Source organism: Acomys minous, assembly GCF_964271855.1.
Source record: "Acomys minous genome assembly, chromosome: 1".
Taxonomy (NCBI): Eukaryota; Metazoa; Chordata; class Mammalia; order Rodentia; family Muridae; genus Acomys; species Acomys minous.
In genome coordinates, this window is record NC_140483.1 from 11877699 (window position 1) to 11899781 (window position 22083).

The 22083-nt window shown below is 39.3% G+C and overlaps 1 protein-coding gene across 1 annotated transcript in view; it reads right to left on the reverse strand.

Moving 5' to 3' along the window:
• The window catches only part of AIDA (axin interactor, dorsalization associated), a 37031-nt gene that overhangs the window by 13052 nt on the left and 1896 nt on the right, over positions 1 to 22083 (reverse strand). The window contains exons 2-6 of the mRNA XM_084769262.1: positions 17375 to 17444; positions 7933 to 7986; positions 7368 to 7422; positions 423 to 486; positions 80 to 183 (exon numbers count right to left, since the gene is read on the reverse strand). Of these exons, the coding sequence (XP_084625388.1) occupies positions 80 to 183; positions 423 to 486; positions 7368 to 7422; positions 7933 to 7986; positions 17375 to 17444 (347 nt within the window). The remainder of the gene's footprint in view (positions 1 to 79; positions 184 to 422; positions 487 to 7367; positions 7423 to 7932; positions 7987 to 17374; positions 17445 to 22083) is intronic.

A 22083-nucleotide genomic window follows, 5' to 3' on the forward strand; every position in this document is an offset into this window, starting at 1 on the left:
GGTTTTACTCTCTACTAGAAAATACCAACATGAGCTCCTGCTGGATGAAGCAATGCATTTGTTATATAAGGATGCTCACCAGGAACTCTAGCAGAAAAAGAATCAGGAGCTCCTGCCCCAGCGCCACCGTCTTCATCTTCTTCAAATTCCAAATTCTCTTCTTCACCAGGTGCTAAAATTCGTCTATATGGAAAAGAGACAGAGAGAAAAAAAAAAAACCTAAACAATGAGCTGTAACACTCAGCACACCAAGGAAGCCTCACAGCTCTTCACAGGATTGTTACCTGTTGTTACTAATGTTGATATCAAGTGTATCAGTGATACCCAATTGTATAAAAGTAACAACAGACATATAAGGACATATAAGCAGGTATAAAGCAGGCATAGAGAAGACAGTAAGGGAAGAAGATAAATATGAATACCTTAATGGGATAGGCTGAACATCAAATGGGAATTCTTTATTATACGTAAGAATATTCTTCAGAACTACAATAAAAAGACAAAGAACCATGAATTCTTCTAAAATCCAAACACTGTAGCTCAGAGAGATAATTGTTAGGAAATTTTGTTATGCACATTTAAATACCATTCTAGAACCACTGTGCTTGTTTGCAGATGGTTTGAGAAAATTAGCTCCCCCCAAAAGTTTTCCTACTATGTACAAGGTCCTGGGTAAGCTGTGGGGTACCTCCTCCCTGTACTGCTTTAGCTAAAGGACTGACATTAAAGATGACAACTTGAGAGACACAGGAACATATCTTTTTCTGTCTTGAGTTTCCTCCTTGGTATCACCAAACCAATATGCTTGTGTTAGTACGGTTGGTTATACTTCTCTCACGTTCCTTTTATGATAAAATGTACTGGATACGTCTATATGCTATTCATATAGACAAAGTAGAGTTTATCCTTAGGAGAAGTCTCCAGACAGAATGGTACTGTGCCCCACAGCTCCCTTTGGGCATGCGAGATGTTCTGTGATGCTGCTGTCTGCAGAGGTGCTCTACATATATAATTCTGTGTTTTACTTCCAGCCTTACAGGTCCCCCATAGCAAGCTTCAAATCACATGAAAGTGAATCCACAGCACGAAATAGGCAACACAAAAGGCTCTTGTCTCTTAGTGCTCAACACACTCAGCCTTTACCTTGGAAGTCCTACAGTTCAGAGCTGAAAGACGTAGGGCGTATTGGCACATGGCATAAAGCCTCTACAGGGGACTATCTGGAGGGCACTAGTTGCAATGGCATGGCAAATTCCAGTGATGTCAGTAGTTATCCAACTTCTTATATGTGTGCCCATACAATCTACTGCGAAAACAGTCAGAAGGCACAGTTTCCACTGATTGGTATTCTCTCTCTTTAGCTCTTACCCTTGCCCTTCCACCATCTTTGTTTTCTCAGTAACTATACTTACTGCCCATATTGCTTTAGACTCTTCTAGAATATATGGTGATCAATAACTCCTAAATGGATCTTAAACCAAATTCAAGAAAAACATACAAAACCACACCAGCAAATAGACCAGCTATCATACAAATGTGAGCAGCTAAAAGCCTGGCATCCCAGAGGACAGCAAAAGAGCACCACACCATGCTTTACTCTGTCTTGAGTAGATATCTCAACAACATAAAACTGGGAAGGTTCGCAGCACAAAGGTCATTCTTCTGATGTCCCTCTTACGATAAAATGTTATTATATATATATTAATATATTATAGATCTAGAAACAGTAGAGGTTATCCTCCAAGGAAGTCTTCAAACATGAATAGTGGCTGTGGGCAGGTTTTTAAATTGAGATATACACGCATCAAAAACTCCCATTTGGACTTTAGACCAAACTCAAGAAAAACAGACAGCGGATGCCAATAAGTAGACAAACCAATGTTCAAATGTGGTACTGTTAAGACGGACACAGAGGAGACTGTGTAAATGGACAGTGACAGTGAGCAGCCAAAATCCACAGGGTCAGTGTTTCAAAACTAAGTTGTAAAAAGACACTGGAGCTGGGAACCAGGATAGAGGCACTGTCCACTCCCACTCTGGAGTCGCAGCTATTTGGTATTCCAGAGGAAGCAAGAGCAGCAGGGGCTCAGAGAAGGAAGCAGTGCTTTTTCGGAAGGGGTGGAGGGTACACTGAAACAAAGTTTCACTCAGTATCCTAACCTGGCCTAGAATTCACCATGTAACACAGGCTGGCCCTGAACTCATGACCATCTTCCCGCCTCAGCCTCTTGAACAGGCATATGTCACCACATCCAGCTTGAGGCTGGCTTCTTCAAATAATCATATATAGGTTTACAAGCAAGAAAAAAGTACCAGAAGACCAGGTAGGCTTAAAAAAGATCCTAGCACTATAATTCCAATGACGAACTCTTTGTGTAACCATGCTAAAGTAATATACATTACTGAATTCTCCCAATCCTAAAATGGGAACATCACTTCCTTCACAGACCATTGAAAGAACTAAAATTAAAGAGCATACACGAGGATGCAGGGAAGTTTAAAGTATTGAACAAAACCACACTCAGCTTCCAGGATTTGCACTTTAAGTGACTGTCTTTCTTTTTCGTTTTTTTTAGGTATAAGTGCTTAAAAACAAAGTAGAAACCTGCACTGTTGTGCGGGAATTCATAGTCAGCGCAGCTTTCCACTGTGACTGATTCACAGAGATATTCTGCCTTGCCAAAACATAACAACATCCTTCTGAACTTTATGATTACAATAAACTATAACTCAGTAAACACCAGCTAATCACTCACATAATATTGTGGTAAACACTAAAAATGGAAGAGAGGACGACAGTACTTGTCATTCATATTAAGATATGGCACAGAAATCATTTGAGAAAAAGCCAACTCTTAAAATATGTAAAAGGAGCTGAAAGTTGTATTAGTTATAAAAGAATTATTTTCCCTTAAGAGGAGCAGAGGACATAGGGTCTCATGTAGGCCAAGCTGGCCTCAAAATCACTGTGTAGTTGAGGCTAGACTTGAAATCCTAATCCTCCTGCCTCCACCTCCAGAGAGGGATGATTACAGGCATGTATTACCACAGCTGCAAATATTTCCCATTTTGTAAACTTCTCTTTTCAGGCATCAGTGCTTTGGAAAGGAGCTATTTGGGGCTGGAGAGATGGCTCAGTGTTTAAGAGCATATGCTATTCTTTGAGAGATCCACAGCTCAGCTCCAAGAACCCACTCAGGGTAGCTCACAATCACCATTAACTTCAGTTTCAGGGGTCTGAGGCCCTGCTGTGGCCTCTGAAAACACATACACTCCTGTGTACCACCAACCCCAGGAACCCCCCAGTGGCCTGCTTCCAGCAGCCAGGCTCCACTGATTTGTCTTGTTATGTTTTATGTCCTCTGTGTAAGCACTGTGGAAGTCAGAGAACAACTTTGGGCAGCAAGTTACTTCTTTCCACTACATGGGTCCCAGGGATTGTACTCAAGTAGTCAGGTAGGGGCAGTGTCTTTACTCTGAGCCACTTTGCTAGCCTCAGGCCTTACTTTTTTACTGTTTCACAATTTCCCAACAAGACACACCACCTGAGGACCATTCACATGGGGCCTGCGGTTTCATGTACTTACACATCACTCTGACACCTGTAGCGCCCTTTCCTGCTGAGAACTCAGTGCTCCCAGCTTCCTTACTTATGGGGAATGGGCCTGCCACCCCCTTGCAGCTCATGCCAACACAGCACTTCACGGTAGGCAGAGTGGAAAAGTACTTTCACTCTGAATGGTTATTTTGTAAACTATGTAAGAAGACCCCTCTCAAGACATTCACATCTACTGAATACAGCACAAATTTACCAGGTCTGTACTATAAGCAGAACACTGCATAGATTATGCACAGGAAGTAAACGGCTGTTTGTAACTGCTCTGCAGATGGAATCAATAGAAACAAGAGTACTACGGGGCAGACCGGCCGTGGATATAAAAACATCGCATAAAGAGAGGCGGGGGAAGTTGGTTGAACTTTCAGGAAAGCTGGAATCTCTGCAGCACTCTCTCTGAAAGATGGGTTAATGGAAAGGAATTTTATTGGGGGTGGAGGAAGATAGGTCGGAGTAAGCAGCGTGTTCTGAGGAGTAACATAGAAGTTACTAGAATCACTACAGCCACAGGGTTACTATGAACTTCAGACAAGACTTTCAAGAGATTTAAGAACTTTGAAGGAAAGAAACCATTAGCAAAATAAATCCCCTAAGTCCAACATACTGAAAGCTACTCTCATTCATTTTCCACAGAAGAAGCATAATCAAGAGAAAGCTCGACTAATATTCCATCTAAAATGTTGCAGAAAGTATTTGATAGAAATAACTCATAAATGTCCAAATTTGATGGTATACAGTATGTCCTACTGAGATACAGTATACATTGCTATGCTCCTTCAGGAAGCAACAAGTTAAAATCACCTGAAAGCAATCAAGAGAGGCCAGGAAGTAGCTCAGCAGGAAAGGGGCTTACTGCCAGGTCCAGGAACTTGTGTTTGATCCCTGGAACCCATAGAGTGGAGGGACAGTTCCTACAAGCTGTCCTGAAGGTTACCCTTTGATGTCCACCCAGATGCCGAGCACTCTACTCTCCCAGGTAGATGATAGATAGATAGATAGATAGATAGATAGATAGATAGGCAGGCAGGCAGGCAGGCAGACAGACAGACAGGAAGGAAGGAAGGAATGATAATTAGATGTAAAACAACTCTCCTAAAGTATCAAGAAATTCAAATGAAAAGCATTATATAAATTCAAAAAATAGTAAAATGAAGGCAAAGCAAATGGTAAGTTACTTTAATTCCTGTACTTGGCAGGAGAACTGAGATTCATAGAATACTGGGCTACACAGCAACGTCTGTCATCTTACCAAAACAAAGCAAAATAAACTAAATCTAATATAAGTCTTTAAAATACAAATAAAAGCCTTAAAAAGAAAACAAGCAAAAGGTATAGCAAAGCATTCTTAGTCTAATATTCTACAAAAGCATGAATTAATAGTATCTCAGGAGTTTGAACTAGAAAACTATGATATTCAGGATTAATGTATCCCAACCCATTCCTGATATTTCAAGCATAAGGTCACAGGCAAGAGAGCCACAACTGTCATTAGCAAAAGGCAGCTGAGAGAATTTCTCTGAATGCCAAGTCATATAGTCAATAACTCTTAACAACAACAAAAGCAACCAGTGAGATGTCTTTGATGCCCTGGGAGAAATTACAGAGGATGATTAAGAGAGATAATAAATACCTACCTCGAAATAGTTTAGCCTTTCTAGTTATTGCACCTGGCACAACGGTCCCCACCTAGGCTGCCCTGCCTCTGTCCTGCAATGCTCGAGAGCTGAACCAGGGCCTCCTTCCTACAAGCCACACCCCGAGCCCTCTGCAAGATTCTTAAACTGTGTGTGAAGCAAACAAAAAACAAAAATCCCAACTGAAAATAGTGATTGTAAGAAGCCAGGATTCCACTACATCCTCTTCTCTCCTTTTTTTTTTTTTTTTTTTTTTTTTTGGAAGAAAAAAGAAAGAAACAAAGGCGTTTCCTTAGACCCAGATCCCTGAGTCCTGACTGGTGCCGTGACCTTGCTGCATTTGTGTGTTTGCTTCTTTGTGGTTCTGCGGGTGCCTCACACATGCTGGGAATGCACTCTACCACAGAGAACACCAGCCTCAGACTCAGAATTTTTACTTAAAGCCATCAATGTGCTTTTATTCAAAATATCACACACACACATATACACACACAGCCAGTCATAGAAGACCATATATGATTCCATTTGTATAAAATGTTCAGAATAGGCAAATTTATAGACAAATTAAATTAGTGGTTGCCTAGAACTGGTAATTAGAGAGGGCCAGGATTGGATAGGGAAAAATGAGTGATGCTAGTGGATACAGGGGTTTTTTTTAGGGTGATGAAAATATCCTAAAATTGACTGTGGTGATGGCTGCAATGTCAAGACAATAAAAAGTAGGAGCTACATGCTTTAAATTAATGAATCTTATTATTTAGGTAATAAGCTATTAATAAGAAAAACTTCATATAAAGTATTTGCTAATGCCTTTTAAAGAAATCATAAGAGCTCTATGTATGAGAAAAATTTAAAAATTTCACCTTATTTGATTGTCATTCCTACATACACTGAGTACAGGTAAAAACTACTTAGGAATATAAAATTACCAGTTCTTATAATGAAAAGGTTATGGTCTGTATTACATAAAGTAACCAAAACTTTTAAAATGACACAGTTCATCATAATTCTTGCCATATGCAGAAGGGTCTTGCTCAGAGATGAAATATGATCTTCTAACAATGTGAAAAAGCCACCAGAATCACAGCAGATCTGTGTGCCTGTGTGCTTCTCTCCACCAACCCAAACAAAACAGAAACCTGATCCCTTCTGGTACAGACTCTGCCACACTCTTGCTGCCCTGGTCCTTCCATCACAAGCACATCAGCTTCTTGTGTAACTTGCGCCCTCCTTCAGCAGAGTTGCTATGAGTTGGGAACTGGCAGTCTGAGACGTCGATGTGAACAATCTCTTCAGTTCTTTTTTTTACCTTTCACCCAAATTGTGGAGACACCAAAAGGACTGCACGAATATGAGCTCGGCTCACCTGATCCAGGCCCTGTCCAGCCACTGAGGGCTGCGGAGAAACAGGGCTAATCATTTCCTCTCATTCTTCAGCTATAAAGTGGGGGAAGGTGAGCACACAGCTGAGACACTCTTCTTTGCTAAAATACTACGACTTATGATTCCATACAAAGATATCTGCCATAGGAGATGCATCTGAAAGCTGTTCTTCCCGGTTTACAAACGCATGATGAGCCATGCACCCCGTCTTACGGCTACCAGCTAACGTTTACTCATATTCACCTCTGCCCACACTGCAGACATTTCAACAGAGAGAGCATTCATCTGAACCAGCAAAAAAGACAAAGGAAAAAAAGTGTTAGCAGCCTTTCAGGCAGCATCTTAAACACCAAAATATCTGAAGGAATCATTTACTTCAGAAAGTTTCAGAGGAAGAGGAAAAAAAATTAATAGACCCAACAAGGAAGTATTTCAGCAGCCTGCAGCCTTCATGTCATGGAAGTTGAATGGCATTACTCACCACGCCTTATATTCTTCCTCAAAAAATGTTTTCAAGGGAACTAGTCTTATTAAAGCCAATGAAACAAATAAAGGCTAATATACATTACATCAAATTATAACTACTACAATTTTACAGTAATTTAGAAAGAACTAAAAAGATATAACATAAGTAGATATTAAGAGAAAATCTTAATAGTGTTAAATAGTGTTAATATCTACAATGAATTATTTCCCTGAAAGGCATCACAAGCGTCTCAGAAGATGAAACTTACTTGGCTCTAGCTTCTTCAGGTCCTCCAGTTTAAATTCTTCTTGAGACTGTGTGGACTAAATTTAAAATATGCACATTACATCTTTTTACTACAATGATTTCCTTGTACCCTATGTCTCTTAAATGGTAAAAACCAAATATTCAAAATGATTCAAAATCGATTTCTTGCTTTCAAGTAGAAAATAGAAAGCCTCAAATTGGGTTCTGTCTTTGATTTCTATAGTTTACAAAATATGAACTAACTTGTGTAAGTATACATGTTACTGATGAACTCTCATAATTATAAAACTCTCCTGAGATGGCACAGCTTTTGGCACGGATGCCTAATGTTTTGGCAGAAAAAATCATGTCAGTTAAAAACCATCTACTTGCCGGGCATGGTGGCACACGCCTGTAATCCCAGCACTGCGGAGGCAGAGGCAGGCAGATCACTGTGAGTTCGAGGCCAGCCTGGTCTACAAAATGAGTTTAGGACAGTCAAGGCTACACAGAGAAACCCTGTCTTGAAAAACAAAAAAGAAAAAACAAAACAAAACACAACAAAACAAAAAAAAGCCTCTACTTACCTGTAGTGCTGCGCTTCGCAATTCTAAACATGCTGCAATTTTGCCTATGGTTTTCTGTAGGGAGAAAAAATACATTATAAAATAAAATTAAAATTTTAATCAATAAAAAGTATCAAAAATTTCAAAACAAGTTAAATTTCATTTGTCTATAGCACGGAGCAAGTTCTAGCACAGCCAGGGCTACATAGTGAGAACCTGTTTCAATAAACAAACAAGCAAACAAACAAATCTGATTGTCCACTGATATGTACAATTGTAATGTTTTTCTGCGTCAGTTAAATTTAAATAGTGGGCATGGTTGCACACGCCTTTAATCCCAGCACTCAGAGATTTCTGTGAGTTCAAGGCCAGCCTGGTCTACATAGAGTCCCAGCAGAGCCAGAGCTACATAGAGAGAACTGTCATAAAAATAGATTAATTAATTAAGATAAATATGAATGTTCCAAAACGAATACCAATGAAAAATGCTCAGTGCCATGGTTCCTTCCAAGCTTTCTTGCTTCTCTATTAAGCCCAAAATTCACCAAAAGATTTAAAATTTCTTAAGTTATTAGTAGTAGACTAGCATAATGCAATTCTGACAGAAACAAACCTAACTTATTTAAATACATATGTAATACTAAGCAAAGTCAGTGTCTACAGTAAATGGTGGGAAATTTTACAATCAGATAGGTTTTATAATGGATATAAAGTGGACACTAATGTCTGGGCGCAGTTTCTACTTTGAATAAGCTCATGTCCCATATGACATAAGACCCAGAGTCATGTAGTACAAAGCATGGGCACGAGAGTCCACAAACTCCAACAAAGGAGCTTCCCAAACCTTCCTGAGACACAGGAGACCTGCTAAGGAGTCAATTCCCAAGAAAGATTTCTAAACTAAAGAGTTTAGGAAGGTGACACAGTTCACCTGCCTCACGTTCTGAGAGCAAAAGGAAAGGTTTAAAAAAGTGAAGTTATATATTTAGATACAGGTTTTTACATATTAGAAAAAAGACTAAGGGATGGCAGTTAAAGAATACTGGTTGCTCTTGCAGAGGACCTGGGTTCAAGGCCCATCAACGGCTTGGCAGTTCATAACCGCAGAGATCCAACACCCTCTTCTGACTTCTGTGGGCACCAGGCATGCAGACATAGATACAGGTAAAATATCCAAGCACATTTTTTTTTAATAATAAAAGGCTATAAAATATTTTTTTATCTTTTTCCAAGATATATATTATTTTATTAATTTGTTCTTGTTACATCTCAATGGTTATCCCATCCCTTGTCTCCTCCCATTCTTCCCTCCCTCCCATTTTCCCCTTATTCCCCTCCCCTATGACAGTTCCTGAGGGAAATTTCCTCCCCCTGTATATGCTCATAGGGTATCAAGTCTCTTCTTGGTAACCTGCTGTCCTTCCTCTGAGTGCCACCAGGTCTCCCCATCCAGGGAAAATGGTCAAATATGAGGCACCAGAGTACGTGAGAAAGTCATATCCAACTCTCCACTCTACTGTGGAGAATGTTCTGACCATTGGCTAGATCTGGGTAGGGGTTTAAAGTTTACAGCCTGTATTGTCCTTGGCTGGTGCCTTAGTTTGAGCGGGACCCCTGGGCCCAAATCTGCCTATCATAATGTTCTACTTGTAGGTTTCTAGGACCCTCTGGATTCTTCTACTTTGCCATTCTCCCATGCTTGTCTCATCTAGAGTCCCAATAGGATGTCCTCCCCACTGTCCCAGTTTCCTGGTACTTGAAGGCTTTCATGGGACATGCCCCTTGGGCTCATATGCAGATATAAGTGAGTATATACCATTTGACTCTTTCTGCTTCTGGGTTAACTCACTCACTATGAACATTTCTAGCTCAATCCATTTATCCACAAATTTCGGGAATTCCTTGTTTTTAATAGCTGAATAGTATTCCATAGTGTATATGTACCATAGTTTCTTTATCCATTCTTCTATTGATGGACACTTAGGCTGTTTCCATGTTCTGGCTATTATGAATAAGGCTGCTATGAACATGGTTGAGCATATTTTCTTGTTGTGTGCTGGAGCATCTTCTGGGTATATTCCAAGGAGTGGAATAGCTGGGTCTTGAGGAAGTCCTATTCCCATTTTTCTGAGATAGCACCAGATAGATTTCCAAAGTGGCTGTACTAGTTTGCACTCCCACCAGCAATGAAAGAGTGTTCCTCTCTCCCCACATCCTCGCCAGCATGTGGTGTCGCTTGAATTTTTGATCTTAGCCATTCTGATGGGTGTAAGATGGAATCTCAGAGTTGTTTTGATTTGCATTTCCCTGATGATTAAGGAGGTTGAGCATTTCTTTAAGTGTTTCTCAGCCATTTGGTATTCCTCTGTTGAGAATTCTCTGTTTACTTCCAAGCCCCATTTCTCAATTGGGTTATTTGGTTTGGTGGTGTTTAATTTCTTGAGTTCTTTATATAATTTGGATATTAGACCTTTGTCAGATGTAGGGTTGGTGAAGATCTTTTCCCAGTCTGTAGGCTGTCGCTTTGTTCTCTTGACAGTGTCTCCTGCCTTACAGAAGCTTCTCAGCCTCATGAGGTCCCATTTATTAATTGTTGACATTAATGCCTGGGCCATTTGTGTTCTGTTCAGGAAGTTGTCTCCTGTGCCAATATGTTCCAGGCTCTTCCCCACTTTTTCTTCTAAGTGACTTAGTGTCTCTGGTTTTATGTTGAGGTCTTTAATCCACTTGGATTTGAGTTTTGTGCAAGGTGACAAATATGGGTCCAGTTGCATTTTTTTACACATAGACATCCAGTTAGACCAGCACCATTTGTTGAAGATGCTATCCTTTTTCCATTGAATGGATTTGGCTTCTTTGTCGAAAATCAAGTGACCATATGTGTGTGGATTCATATCTGGGTCTTCGATTCGATTCCACTGATCAACCAGCCTGTTGCTGTGCCAGTACCATGCTGTTTTAATTACTATTGCTTTATAGTACAGTTTGAGATCAGGTATGGAGATTCCTCCGGAGCACCTTTTATTGTACAAGATTGTTTTAGCTATTCTAGGTTTTTTGTTTTTCCATATGAAGTTCAGAATTGAACTTTCAATGTCTTTAAAAAATTGTGTAGATATTTTGATAGGGATTGCATTGAATCTATAGATTGCTTTTGGTAGGATGGCCATTTTTACTATGTTAATTCTCCTGTTCCATGAGCACGGAAGATCATTCCATCTTCTCAAGTTGTCTTCAATCTCTTTCTTCAGAGTTTTGAAATTTTTTTCAAACAAGTCCTTCACTTGCTTGTGGCTAATGTGAAGGGTGTGGCTTTCCTAATTTCTTCCTCTGCAAGCTTGTCATTTGTGTATAGGAAGGCTACAGACTTTTTTGAGTTAATTTTGTATCCAGCCAATTTGCTGAAGGTGTTTATCAGCTGTAGGAGTTCTCTGGTGGAATTTTGAGGGTCACTTATGTACACTATCATATCATCTGCAAATAGGGATAATTTGACTTCCTCCTTTCCCATTTGCATACCCTTGATCTCCTTTTGTTGTCTTATTGCTCTGGCTAGAACTTCAAGTACTATATTGAAGAGATATGGAGAGAGTGGGCAGCCTTGCCTTGTTCCCGATTTTAGAGGAATTTCCTTGAGTATCTCACCATTTACTTTGATTTTGGCTATTGGCTTGTTGTATATAGCCTTTATTATGTTGAGGAAAGTGCCTTGTATCCCCGATCTCTCTAAAATTTTAAACATGAATGGATGTTGGATTTTATCAAATCAAGCACATTATTTTTAAAGATTTAAAAGATAATTCTATTTGCACTGAGATATTGATGCATCCATTACAAAACCCTCTTCTGGCTTTTGCAGGCATCAGGCATCAAAGTGGTGCATGGATACAGATACAGGCAAAACACACAGACACAAATGTAAATGCTTTTTAAATTTTTAAAAAAGAATTCTAAAATTGTCTGTGATTGCACACTCCTTTAATCCCAGTACTTATGAGGCAGAGGCAAGTGGATCTTTGTGAGTTTGGGGCCAGTCTGGTCTACAAAGCAAGTTCAAGACAGCTAGATCTTGATACACAAGAGAAACCCTGTCTTTAAAAACAAAAACAGAATGGGGAGGAGAAGGAAGAACTGTATTTGTACTGAGATATATCAATATACTCCGATTTAAAATGATAGTATCCATTTTTTTTTAGCTTACCTTCAGTGATTATGTCTAATTTCAGACTTAAATTATTAGCATGCGCGCGCGCACGCGCGCGCGCACACACACACACACACACACACACACACACACACACACACAATAAATTAGGAAGGAAAAAAAAAAGATGAAACTGCCAGGCAGTGGTGGCACATACCTTTTGCACTCAGGAGGCAGGTGCAGGTGGGTCTCTTGTGTTCAAGGCCAGCCTGGTCTACAGAGTGAGTTCCAGGACAGCCAGGTGTACATAGAAAAACCCTCCCACTTCTCAAAAGAAACTAAGCACTGAAGGTAAGCTAAGTCTAATTTCAGACTTAAATTATTAGCACTCACTCAAACTAATTGCTCATATTTAATACAGTATAGAAAAATCTAGGTAAATGTTATTTTACTTTGTCATTGCCAAAGAAAATTGACAGCTCAAAAGATCAGTTAGGGGAAAAGATAAAAATAATCTAAGAGGGGGCTGGAAAGATGGCTCAGTGGTTAAGAGCACCCTCTGCTCTTCCAGAGGTCCTGAGTTCAATTCCCAGCAACCACATGATGGCTCATAACCATCTATCATGAGATCTGGTTCCTTTTTCTGGTGTGCAGGTATACATGCAAACAGAATACTGTAAATGTAATAAATATTTTTTAAAAGTCTAAGAAATAAAGTAATTTGCTATAATATATTCAATTTCTATAAGGGAAAAATCAGTTAAATATATATAAAGAATATAATCTCACCTAATCGAGACTTAATTTTTCAACATTTAAATAATTAATCATCTGTCTAGCTAGAGAGAGAGAGAGAGAGAGAGAGAGAGAGAGAGAGAGAGAGAGAGAAAGTGTGTGTGTGAAGAGATGGGGGTAGAAAAAAGGCAGAGATAAAAAGGGGAACCCTAAGAATACACAACAAGCATACAGTACTGAATTTTCATTACCACGAAATTTGACTCAAAACAGGGAAGGGCTTTCTAGGTATCATGAGACAGTATGTTCTATTCTATGTAGAAACTTACATGAGAAAACCTTCTACACCGAGTAGGGAATTCACTGGAATATAGCTTTTGGCAACTTTCCATTGGCTGTTACACTTAGTTGTCATAATACCAAAACTATTGAGAAATGAAATAAAAGCTAAGTAAACTAACCACGAAAAGATGCAACTAAGAATCATAAGTTTTCCAGGTGGTGCAACCTTTAATCCCAGCACTTAGGAGGCAGAGGCAGGAGGATCTCTGTGAGTGCAGACCATTCTGGCCTACACAGTGAGTTCCAGGACAGCTAGAGATGCATGGAAAGACCGTGCCTTAAACAAAGCAAAGTACACGAGCTGAACAAAGACATCAACAATGGGCATGCCAAAGTGGACAAATGAGAGCCAACAAGGCCCCGACCCTACACAGAGAGCTAAGGCAGCAAGACCACATGGCCAGCCCTGAAAACATACATGTAAGCAATATTATAGAAAGTGAGTACATTGTATTTAGGAATATATATATATATATATGTATATAAATATACACATATGCATGCAGTAACAATGAAAAGGCGATCATGAATTCAAGAGGGTGCAAGATGGGAGGGCTTGAAGGGAAGAAAGGGAAGAAGGAAATGTTATTGTATCATAATCTCAAAATAAAAGAAATATTTTTTAAACATAAGCTTACTTTAAACCAGAAATTAATGACAATGTCAAGAATAGTACATATGGAATTTTTATACTATCTTTTACCATGTAGTTTTAGAACAATTACCATTTCTGTTTGTAGAATTTTTTTGATGTGTGAAAAGGTCTCATTAGAACTTCCACAATTTAAGACTATTCATATTATCAAAAATATGCTGTTTCCTTTGGCTAAATTAGGTTTTCTAAAAACTTTTCTATTAATTTGTATGGTTGAGTTTCCAACTGTGTCTCATTACATTTGTAGCATCTACATACATTACAAGGACTAATGCTCTCATTTTCACTGCTAACATCAATTTCCTATGCAGTCTTACCGATTTTAAGAGTGTACGAAATAATGATTTTCATTACTTTTCCATCAATGCTTTGTGTTTTATGTTTAAAGTTAATCTTGTGAAAAATGCAAATTATTATCTTGAAACATAGGATCTCTCTTAAAGTAACCCTCTGAGTAAATACCAGTAGTCTCAGAGCCACCAAAGCTCCTACTCATAAAATACTCTCACGCGTTTACTATGAGCTAGAGCACAGCTTCTGCTGCGTGTGAGGCTCGCACTATCATACCCACATCAGGGAGGCTGAGGCAGGAGGACTATCCGAAGCTTAAAGCCAACCAGGGCTACAGAGCCAACAGCAGGCCTCAGAAACACGTACACCAACCAAATAAAAAGAGGAGGTGGAAGGGGCAGGATGGAGAGAAAAAAGAACTACAGAAATACTGCTTTTAAAAAATTATTTTACCAGGCAGTGGTGGCACATGCCTTTAATCCCAGAGGAACCCTGTCTTGACTTAAACTGGAGAACATAAATTAATTTTGCCAAGAATAAAGTAAAAAACATCCACCATTTTTCTTTTTTCATGAAAAAAATGTAATTGGGCTTTCCCCTCTGGCTTATGGGCCATGCACAGCACTTAACTCACTCTCAGATCTAACAGGAATCCCCATATTGTGTTCTTATGAACAGGAGGGAACTTTCCAAACCCAAATAAAAATATAAAAAGACTATGCATTCACACTCTAAGATATTCAATATCACGTTAGCATGCTGAAGCCCTGAAGTCACACATTTTCTGGTCAAAATATTTATTAATTTTTCAGAACCAATATTCCCCAGACCATATCTGGAAGCTCATTATTTTTAAGCCATTTATTATTAATAACTCAAGGGCCTCTGATAACTACTTCCCTAGGTGAGAATCAAATAAGGCCCACTATGAATGGCTGTGTGTGTGTAACTTGAATTTTTAAGAAAATTAAGTGTTTAAAAATGTGCATTACATTCATAATGTAGCACATGATGATAAGGGGTCTAAGACCAGGCAGAGGCAGGCCAAGCTCTGTCTGCTCAGGTGCAGCCACGATGCCGCACTGGCAAGTACTCTAGGTAACACCTGCTTCAGAAATCCATCGGCCAGGAAACAGTGACACCCCATAGGTAAAGTTATGAGAGATGTAGGGACAGGGTACCTCTCAAGGTCCTGTAGGACACTAATCCCTCATCTCATAAGGACATTTGGGCCTAGAACCAGAGCGCTGAGCTCCGTATGCTACTCTAGGCCAGCCTGCCTCCTGGTCTTTAGGAGTGCAAGATCTGGAAGTGTATATAAGCAGGAAGTAGAAAAGGACAGCCAGGTGCCTGGCTGTAGGAAAAGCTGCAAATTTAAGGATGAACAGCATTATCAGATGTGTGGAGGCCTTAGTCTCGGGTTAAAGAAAATTGTGAAAATGTTAACAGTCCTTTCCGTTTACCACAATCATGACAGGCCCATTTTAAAATTTATTTTATTTTTTATAATCTTAGTACATTTTTAGCAAATCAAACACTTTATATTTGAGGTCACAGAGACCCGAGAGGCTGTGGTCATATGGTGGGGGAGGAGGTCCCCTTTGTCAGAGGTCTAGGGAAGGGGAATAGGGTGAAAGAGAGAGGGAGGGTGGGAATAGGAAGATATGAGAGGGTATAACAATTGGGATAAATTATAATAAATTAAATATAATAAATTAAAATTTTAAAAATAAATAAATAATCCATATCCGTAACAGATATCAGAACCCATACCAAAAAAAAAAAAAAATTGATGTCACAGGACATGTTCTTTAGCAACAGATATTGGAAGACAAAATATAAGCAACTTAAAATGAGTAAATCACTGAGCAAAATATGAGGTTACTAAAATGTTTTAATTCCCTAGGTTTTCATTTTCCTTCCATGTTTATAACTTTACTAACTGTAAATTTATGCACCTAGGTACTAAAATTCTGTTTCTCAGAATTTGATATCCTAAGTTTCAATCCTGTAATGCTAACTGGTTACTCAAGGCAGATTTCACAAACCCTAGAGAAAGGGCAGAGTATAGCTCTTGCCCTCTTTCTCAAGGAAATCCCTCATGTCTGCTGTGGTACTTTCCAGGAAAAATTTTAGTCTCCTGTGGACATTAGCAATTATCAAGGAAGAAAAGAGAAATAATCTTTAAATTTGTAGCAACATGAAAATTTAAAATACTAAAACCAAACCAAACCAAACCTCGAAAACATTAGCTAAGGAATTCTTACATGCTTTCAGATGTGCACATACTATCTTTGGGAAGAACATTACTAATCTTGGTGGTCTGTTCTGTCCCAAACACCTATAACGAAGAGTTAATGAATAGAAGCCCATAGAATAAAGTAAATTTGCTTAGGCTTAACAAATTATGCCCCCGCCCCAATCACTGACTTCCCTTGTGGGGGAAAAAAAAAAAAGAATATGAATGAATGAAATCACCAGAGTTTCACCCAGCTCTGTCTTTGGAGATTTGAGGTGGGGCAGAACCCTGACACTTTCCTTACTTCTTACAAGATTAAAAATTAGCTTAGCACTTCTAGACACCCTGAGTAAGGAAAAGCAGTTATTTCCTCTTTTCCCCACCTTCAGGGATGAGTGTTCCCATGTTGTTGTTGTTGTTGTTTTTTTTTAATCATCTCTAATGAGGAATCAAGTTGACACACACAAAATCTAATTCAAGGAGAAAGGACAACACTGAAACTTCTCACAACATTGTCTGTTTACTGATAGATTTGCAGGCCAAATGCTTTTTTTCCTCAGTCAGGATTTCTGTGTGTAGCCCTTGCTGTACTAAAGCTCACTCTGTACACCAGGCTGCCCTCAACTTAGAGATTCACCTGTCTCTCTGCCTTGAGTACTGGTTAATCCACCACCACACTGCACCATTACCACTAACGTGAAATTCTTAATTTCCACTATTTTATTTTGAGTCTTACATATTTTGCTGTTATTTTGTTTTGGTTTGGGGTGCTCACTACCTTATTTCGAGAGAAAGAATGAAGTCTGAGGTATTCATAACCTATTTCCCCAGGTGACTGAAGTGCACTGGCTGGGTTTTTGCTATCAAAGGGAGAATGGCTGAGTAAATAACTGGCAGGTCATCTGCAAACGACCACTTAACTTAGACAAAACGTAATCAGATTCCCTTTTAAGTATAAGACACAGAGAGAGAGAGGGGGGGGGGAATGAATATGAAATTTTGCTTAATGAACCTTATCATTTGGAATCAGATGCACCTACAGATTGCTTTATGGTACCTTTTGCTCTTCTGTGAACTCAGAATTATTGTGTTGAGCTTGGGCCTCCTTCTGTAAGTGTCTTGCTAATCTGTAAGAAAAAACATTTTCAGAATTGAAAGCAAGCAAGCTATCTGAAGAGCAGCAAGATGATACAGCTCAACCTTTTCAGAACAGCAAAGCACACTGCTTTGTTGTAGTAATGCCTCACCCTTAGACACAAGCTCAAAATATGCTATAATACTTTTCATACCATTTCAGTGGGCTAAAACAGTCAAGTAGAATGCTAGGGCTGAGGAGGGTCTCAAAGAACACTGAGTCCGTCTCTCCTTAGCAGGAACGATTTCTTCTGCAACTAGCCAGAAGGTAGGCATCCAGATCTAGCTGACACTCAACTGAGCACCAAATAGCTGTGCTGACTAGAGATGCTTTTCAATCTACTATTAATTTGTTGCTGAGTCCAATTCCAAATTACATCCATGACAAAGTGCAAATACTCTATCAAAATCTACTTCTGAGGGGTATTTGCTTTTTGGGGGGAAAACAACACTACAACATTCATTCATCAATAGAAGTCAGACTATGGGAGCTGGAGAGATAGCTTGGTGGCTAAGAGCACTGTCTGTTTTTCCAAAGGACCCGGGTTCAATTCTCAGCACCCACATGGCAGCTCCCCACTGTCTGTAACTCCAGTTCCAAGGGCTCTTACTCCCTTACACCAATGCACATGAAATAAATTTAAAAAGAAATAAATCACTCATTACCCATAATCATCATAAAGACAGCAGTTATGGGCCAGTGAGAGGGCTCAGTGTCTGCCTCCAAGTGTGATAACCCAAAGCCGGGCAGTGGTGGCGCACGCCTTTAAACCCAGCACTTGGGAGGCAGAGGCAGGGGGATCGCTGTGAGTTTGAGGTCGGCCTGGTTTACAAAGCAAGTCCAGGACAGTCAAGGCTACACAGAGAAATCCTATCTCAAAAAACAAAAACAAAAACGAAAACGAAGTATAATGACTCAAATTCGACCCCCAGCGCCCACAAGGTAGGAGGAGAGAACCAGCTTCCCCAAGTTGTCCTCTGACCTCCACACACATGGTGTACATATGCATGCAAAAGCAAGTAGGCCTTGGAGTGTTTTCACGGTTGGGTCAATGTGACTAATCCAAGTAAGGAGTAAGGATCCAACATTAAGGATCAAATCCACTTGGTAAGGGGAAAACAGAGAGGACCCAGGTTGGGAAAAATAATTCAAATAAGGATTTTTCTTGAGAGATGTAAAAATGGTCAATAAGAACATAAATAGATCCATATAAATGATAAGCTATCCTTTCACAATTAAAGATGTACTGACATGACTTAAAAAATAAAAGGAGAAAATGGCAGGTGTTCTTGAGTGTGGAAAAAAGCAGGACCCTCAGACACTACTGATAAAAACAGAAAATGGTACCAATCATATGGAAAAGCTTGGTAGTCTGTCAAGTAGTTAACTACAGACTTACTATATGACCCAGCAACTTTAAACTACCTGGTATATATGCAAAAGAACTTAAAATATGAAATTCTTGCTTATACACATGCATTATTCATAACTGAAAAGTGGAAACGACTAAAATGTTCAATGACTAATGAGTGAATAAATAAAATGTGGTATACTATTCAATGAACTATTTGTCACTGGGACTGGAAAAATAGCTCAGCAGTGAAGAGCATAGGCTACTCCTGCAGAAGGCCAGGTTCAATTCCCAGAACTTACATGGCGATTCGTACCCATCTCTAACTCTAGTCCCAGGAGAGCTGAAGCCCTCTTCTTGACCTCTGTGGACACCAGGCACACATGTGGTACACATACATACATACAAAACACCTACACACATAATTTTTAAAGAAATATAATTCAGCTAAAAGAAAGATCGAAATGAAGATAACATGCTAAAATATAAACTTTAAAAATATTATGCTAAACGAAATAAACCACATTAAAAGAATATGATTCTATTCACATGAAAAGTCCATAATAATAAACCCATTGAGATAAAATACAATTAGTAGTTGCTTCAACACATTTATTTATTTTCTCCCAAAGCTAGGAACATACTTTCCCCAAACATGTTATTCATAGACTTTCTGGACTCCAGAAAAAACAAGGTATAACAAAAAACTAATATGGCTATTTTCCTTGTTAAGAGAATACTTAGAAGTTTATGCCTGCAAGATAATTCAAATTTTAGGAACAGGCAAAAGATCTGAATGGTACATAAAGACTTATAGAGGAAAAATAAACATGGAAAAGTACTCCACAGTATTAGTCATTAGGGAAATGTAAATTAAAACCACAGTGAAGTATGCTACACACCCTCTAAAAGGGCTGTAATTAGACAAGACGGTAACAAATGCAGCTGTGTGGAAAAAAAAGACACTTTGCACCGCTGCAGGAATATGAAATGATATCTCTACTTTGGACAATAACTCAGCAGGTTTCTTTAAAAAGTCACATAACATGATCTGGCAACTCCATTTATTGGTATCTATTTTCACAAAAGGACTGAAAACGCATGTTCAAATAGGAATTGTACAGGCTGGAGAGATGCTCGGTGGTTAAGAGAGCATGCTGCTCTTGCAGAGGACCTAAGCTTTGTTCCTAATACTCACGTCAGGCAGTTCACAATCGCCTGTAACTTCAACTCCAGGAGATCCAAACTTCTGGCCTCTAAATTTCAGGTACCTGTTCATTTGTGTACACTCACTCCATAATTAAAAATAAAATTTCACTAAAAACTAACTGCATTTAGGGCAGCACTGCTGATAATAATCAGTACTTGAATGTCCACTAGTGAATGGGCACACAGAACATGGCACATCTATGCAACATACATATGTGTTCACTAACAAAAAAGACACACGTTAAATTAATCTTAAAGATTCTGCTACGTAAGCCATTATAAAACTGGACTGGGTGATTATTACATGAAATGTCCAGAAAGGACAAAATTATGAGGACAGAACACAGATGACTAGTTAGTTGTCTGGGGCTCAAGGATGTAGTGTGACTGCAAACGAGCACAAGGGACATTTTGGAGATGGAAATGTTCTAAATGCAGTGTGGTGACAGCTGCACAAGCTGGAAAATTTAACTTCTAAAAAAATAATTAAAGTATACATGTAAAATGTGTCAGTTTTGTGGTGTAGAAGTTGTATCTCAACAGTTTGTTGCTGTTGGTGGTGGTGGTGTCTTTGTGTTTTGGAGTATGGTCTCACCGTGTAGCTCTCCCTGGCTGACTTGGAACTGGCTGTGTAGAAAATGCTAGCCTCTAACTTGCTTGCCTCTGCCTCCCAAGTGCTGGGTTAAAAACAAACAAACAAGCAAACAACAATAAAACTCTTTAAAAAACTAGGGTGTGTGTGTGTGTGTGCGCGTGCGCGCGCGCGTGCAATATATACATATCCAAAGTACATGTGAATGGAACCCTAAGAAAAAGTAAGAGCTGATTCTGTGCACTGAAGGAAAATCTACATGCTCTGGATAATCATATGAACAAATGAAAGAGTTGGTTGTTACTAATGGTAAGGAACTAGCTCCATATTCTTCTCTAGGGGTTGGAGAGATGGTTGCACAGTTAAGAGCCCTTACTGCCCAATCCTGACAACCATGATTTGGACCCCAGCAGTCACACAACTAGCCAAGCATCCTAGCGCACCTACAAAACCCCGCACTGAAGAAGCAGAGACAGGAGAATCATTGATAGCTTCCAGCCTAACAGAGACTATTCAGGGAGAGACTTTGCCTCAGAAGCAAAGTGGAGTGATGGAAGGTGTCCACTGTACACACAAGTACACATAACTCACACAATGGCAAATAAATCTATCTTATCCTACTACACTGGTGCCTACAAATAAAATAGGACCACTCTCAGAAAGTGTCTTAAATAGACTTTAAACACATAAGTGATTGACAGGAATCTTATCTCTATAGACAGAAATTAATGTGTTTCAACCATCTGTAGGAAAGAACCAGGTTTTCTCTCTACCAGTTCCAGGCTGATACTCTGCAAATAGAAGAAAACTACTATGGACAGACTGGTGAGATGTCTCAGTAGCTAAAGCTGCCGACCTGAATCAATCCTGGGATAGAGATGGTGGAAGGTAAGAACTCACTCCTGCTCGCTTTCTTTGATTTCTACATATAGGCACCAGGCACACACATGACATGCAAAAAGACATCCAGGCAAACCACGCATATATATAAGATAACCTTGAAAACAAAATATAGTATTCTTATTGAGAGTACACAAACTATCCCTCCAGCATTTCCACCATAAACCAGCCTCCACATGCTGTGTGACTATGAAGACAGTATGACCACCAATTAAAAAGCCCAATTGGCCTAGACCTCTCCTTCATTCTTGATATGTGGCCAGTGACTAATTGTTTGCATCATTACCATGGTCCCCAACTGGTCTCCTTGGCTTCAAAGGGCAACCTGTTTCCATTTCTGGAAAATTAGAAAGATGTAAATTCTTGGCTTCATTTATGTGTAGCTGGAATGCTACGAATCTTAGCCCAATCACTACATTTCTACTGAAATCTGACAGGGTAACTTTATAATAGCTGGAAGAGTACTCTGCAGCTCTCCAGTACAGTGGTCAGTGTGTGGAGAATCAACAAAGGATTTGCATGTGCCTGTTACTCTCATTCCCACTAAGCAGCCTGCATATTCACTTTTCCTTTGTAATT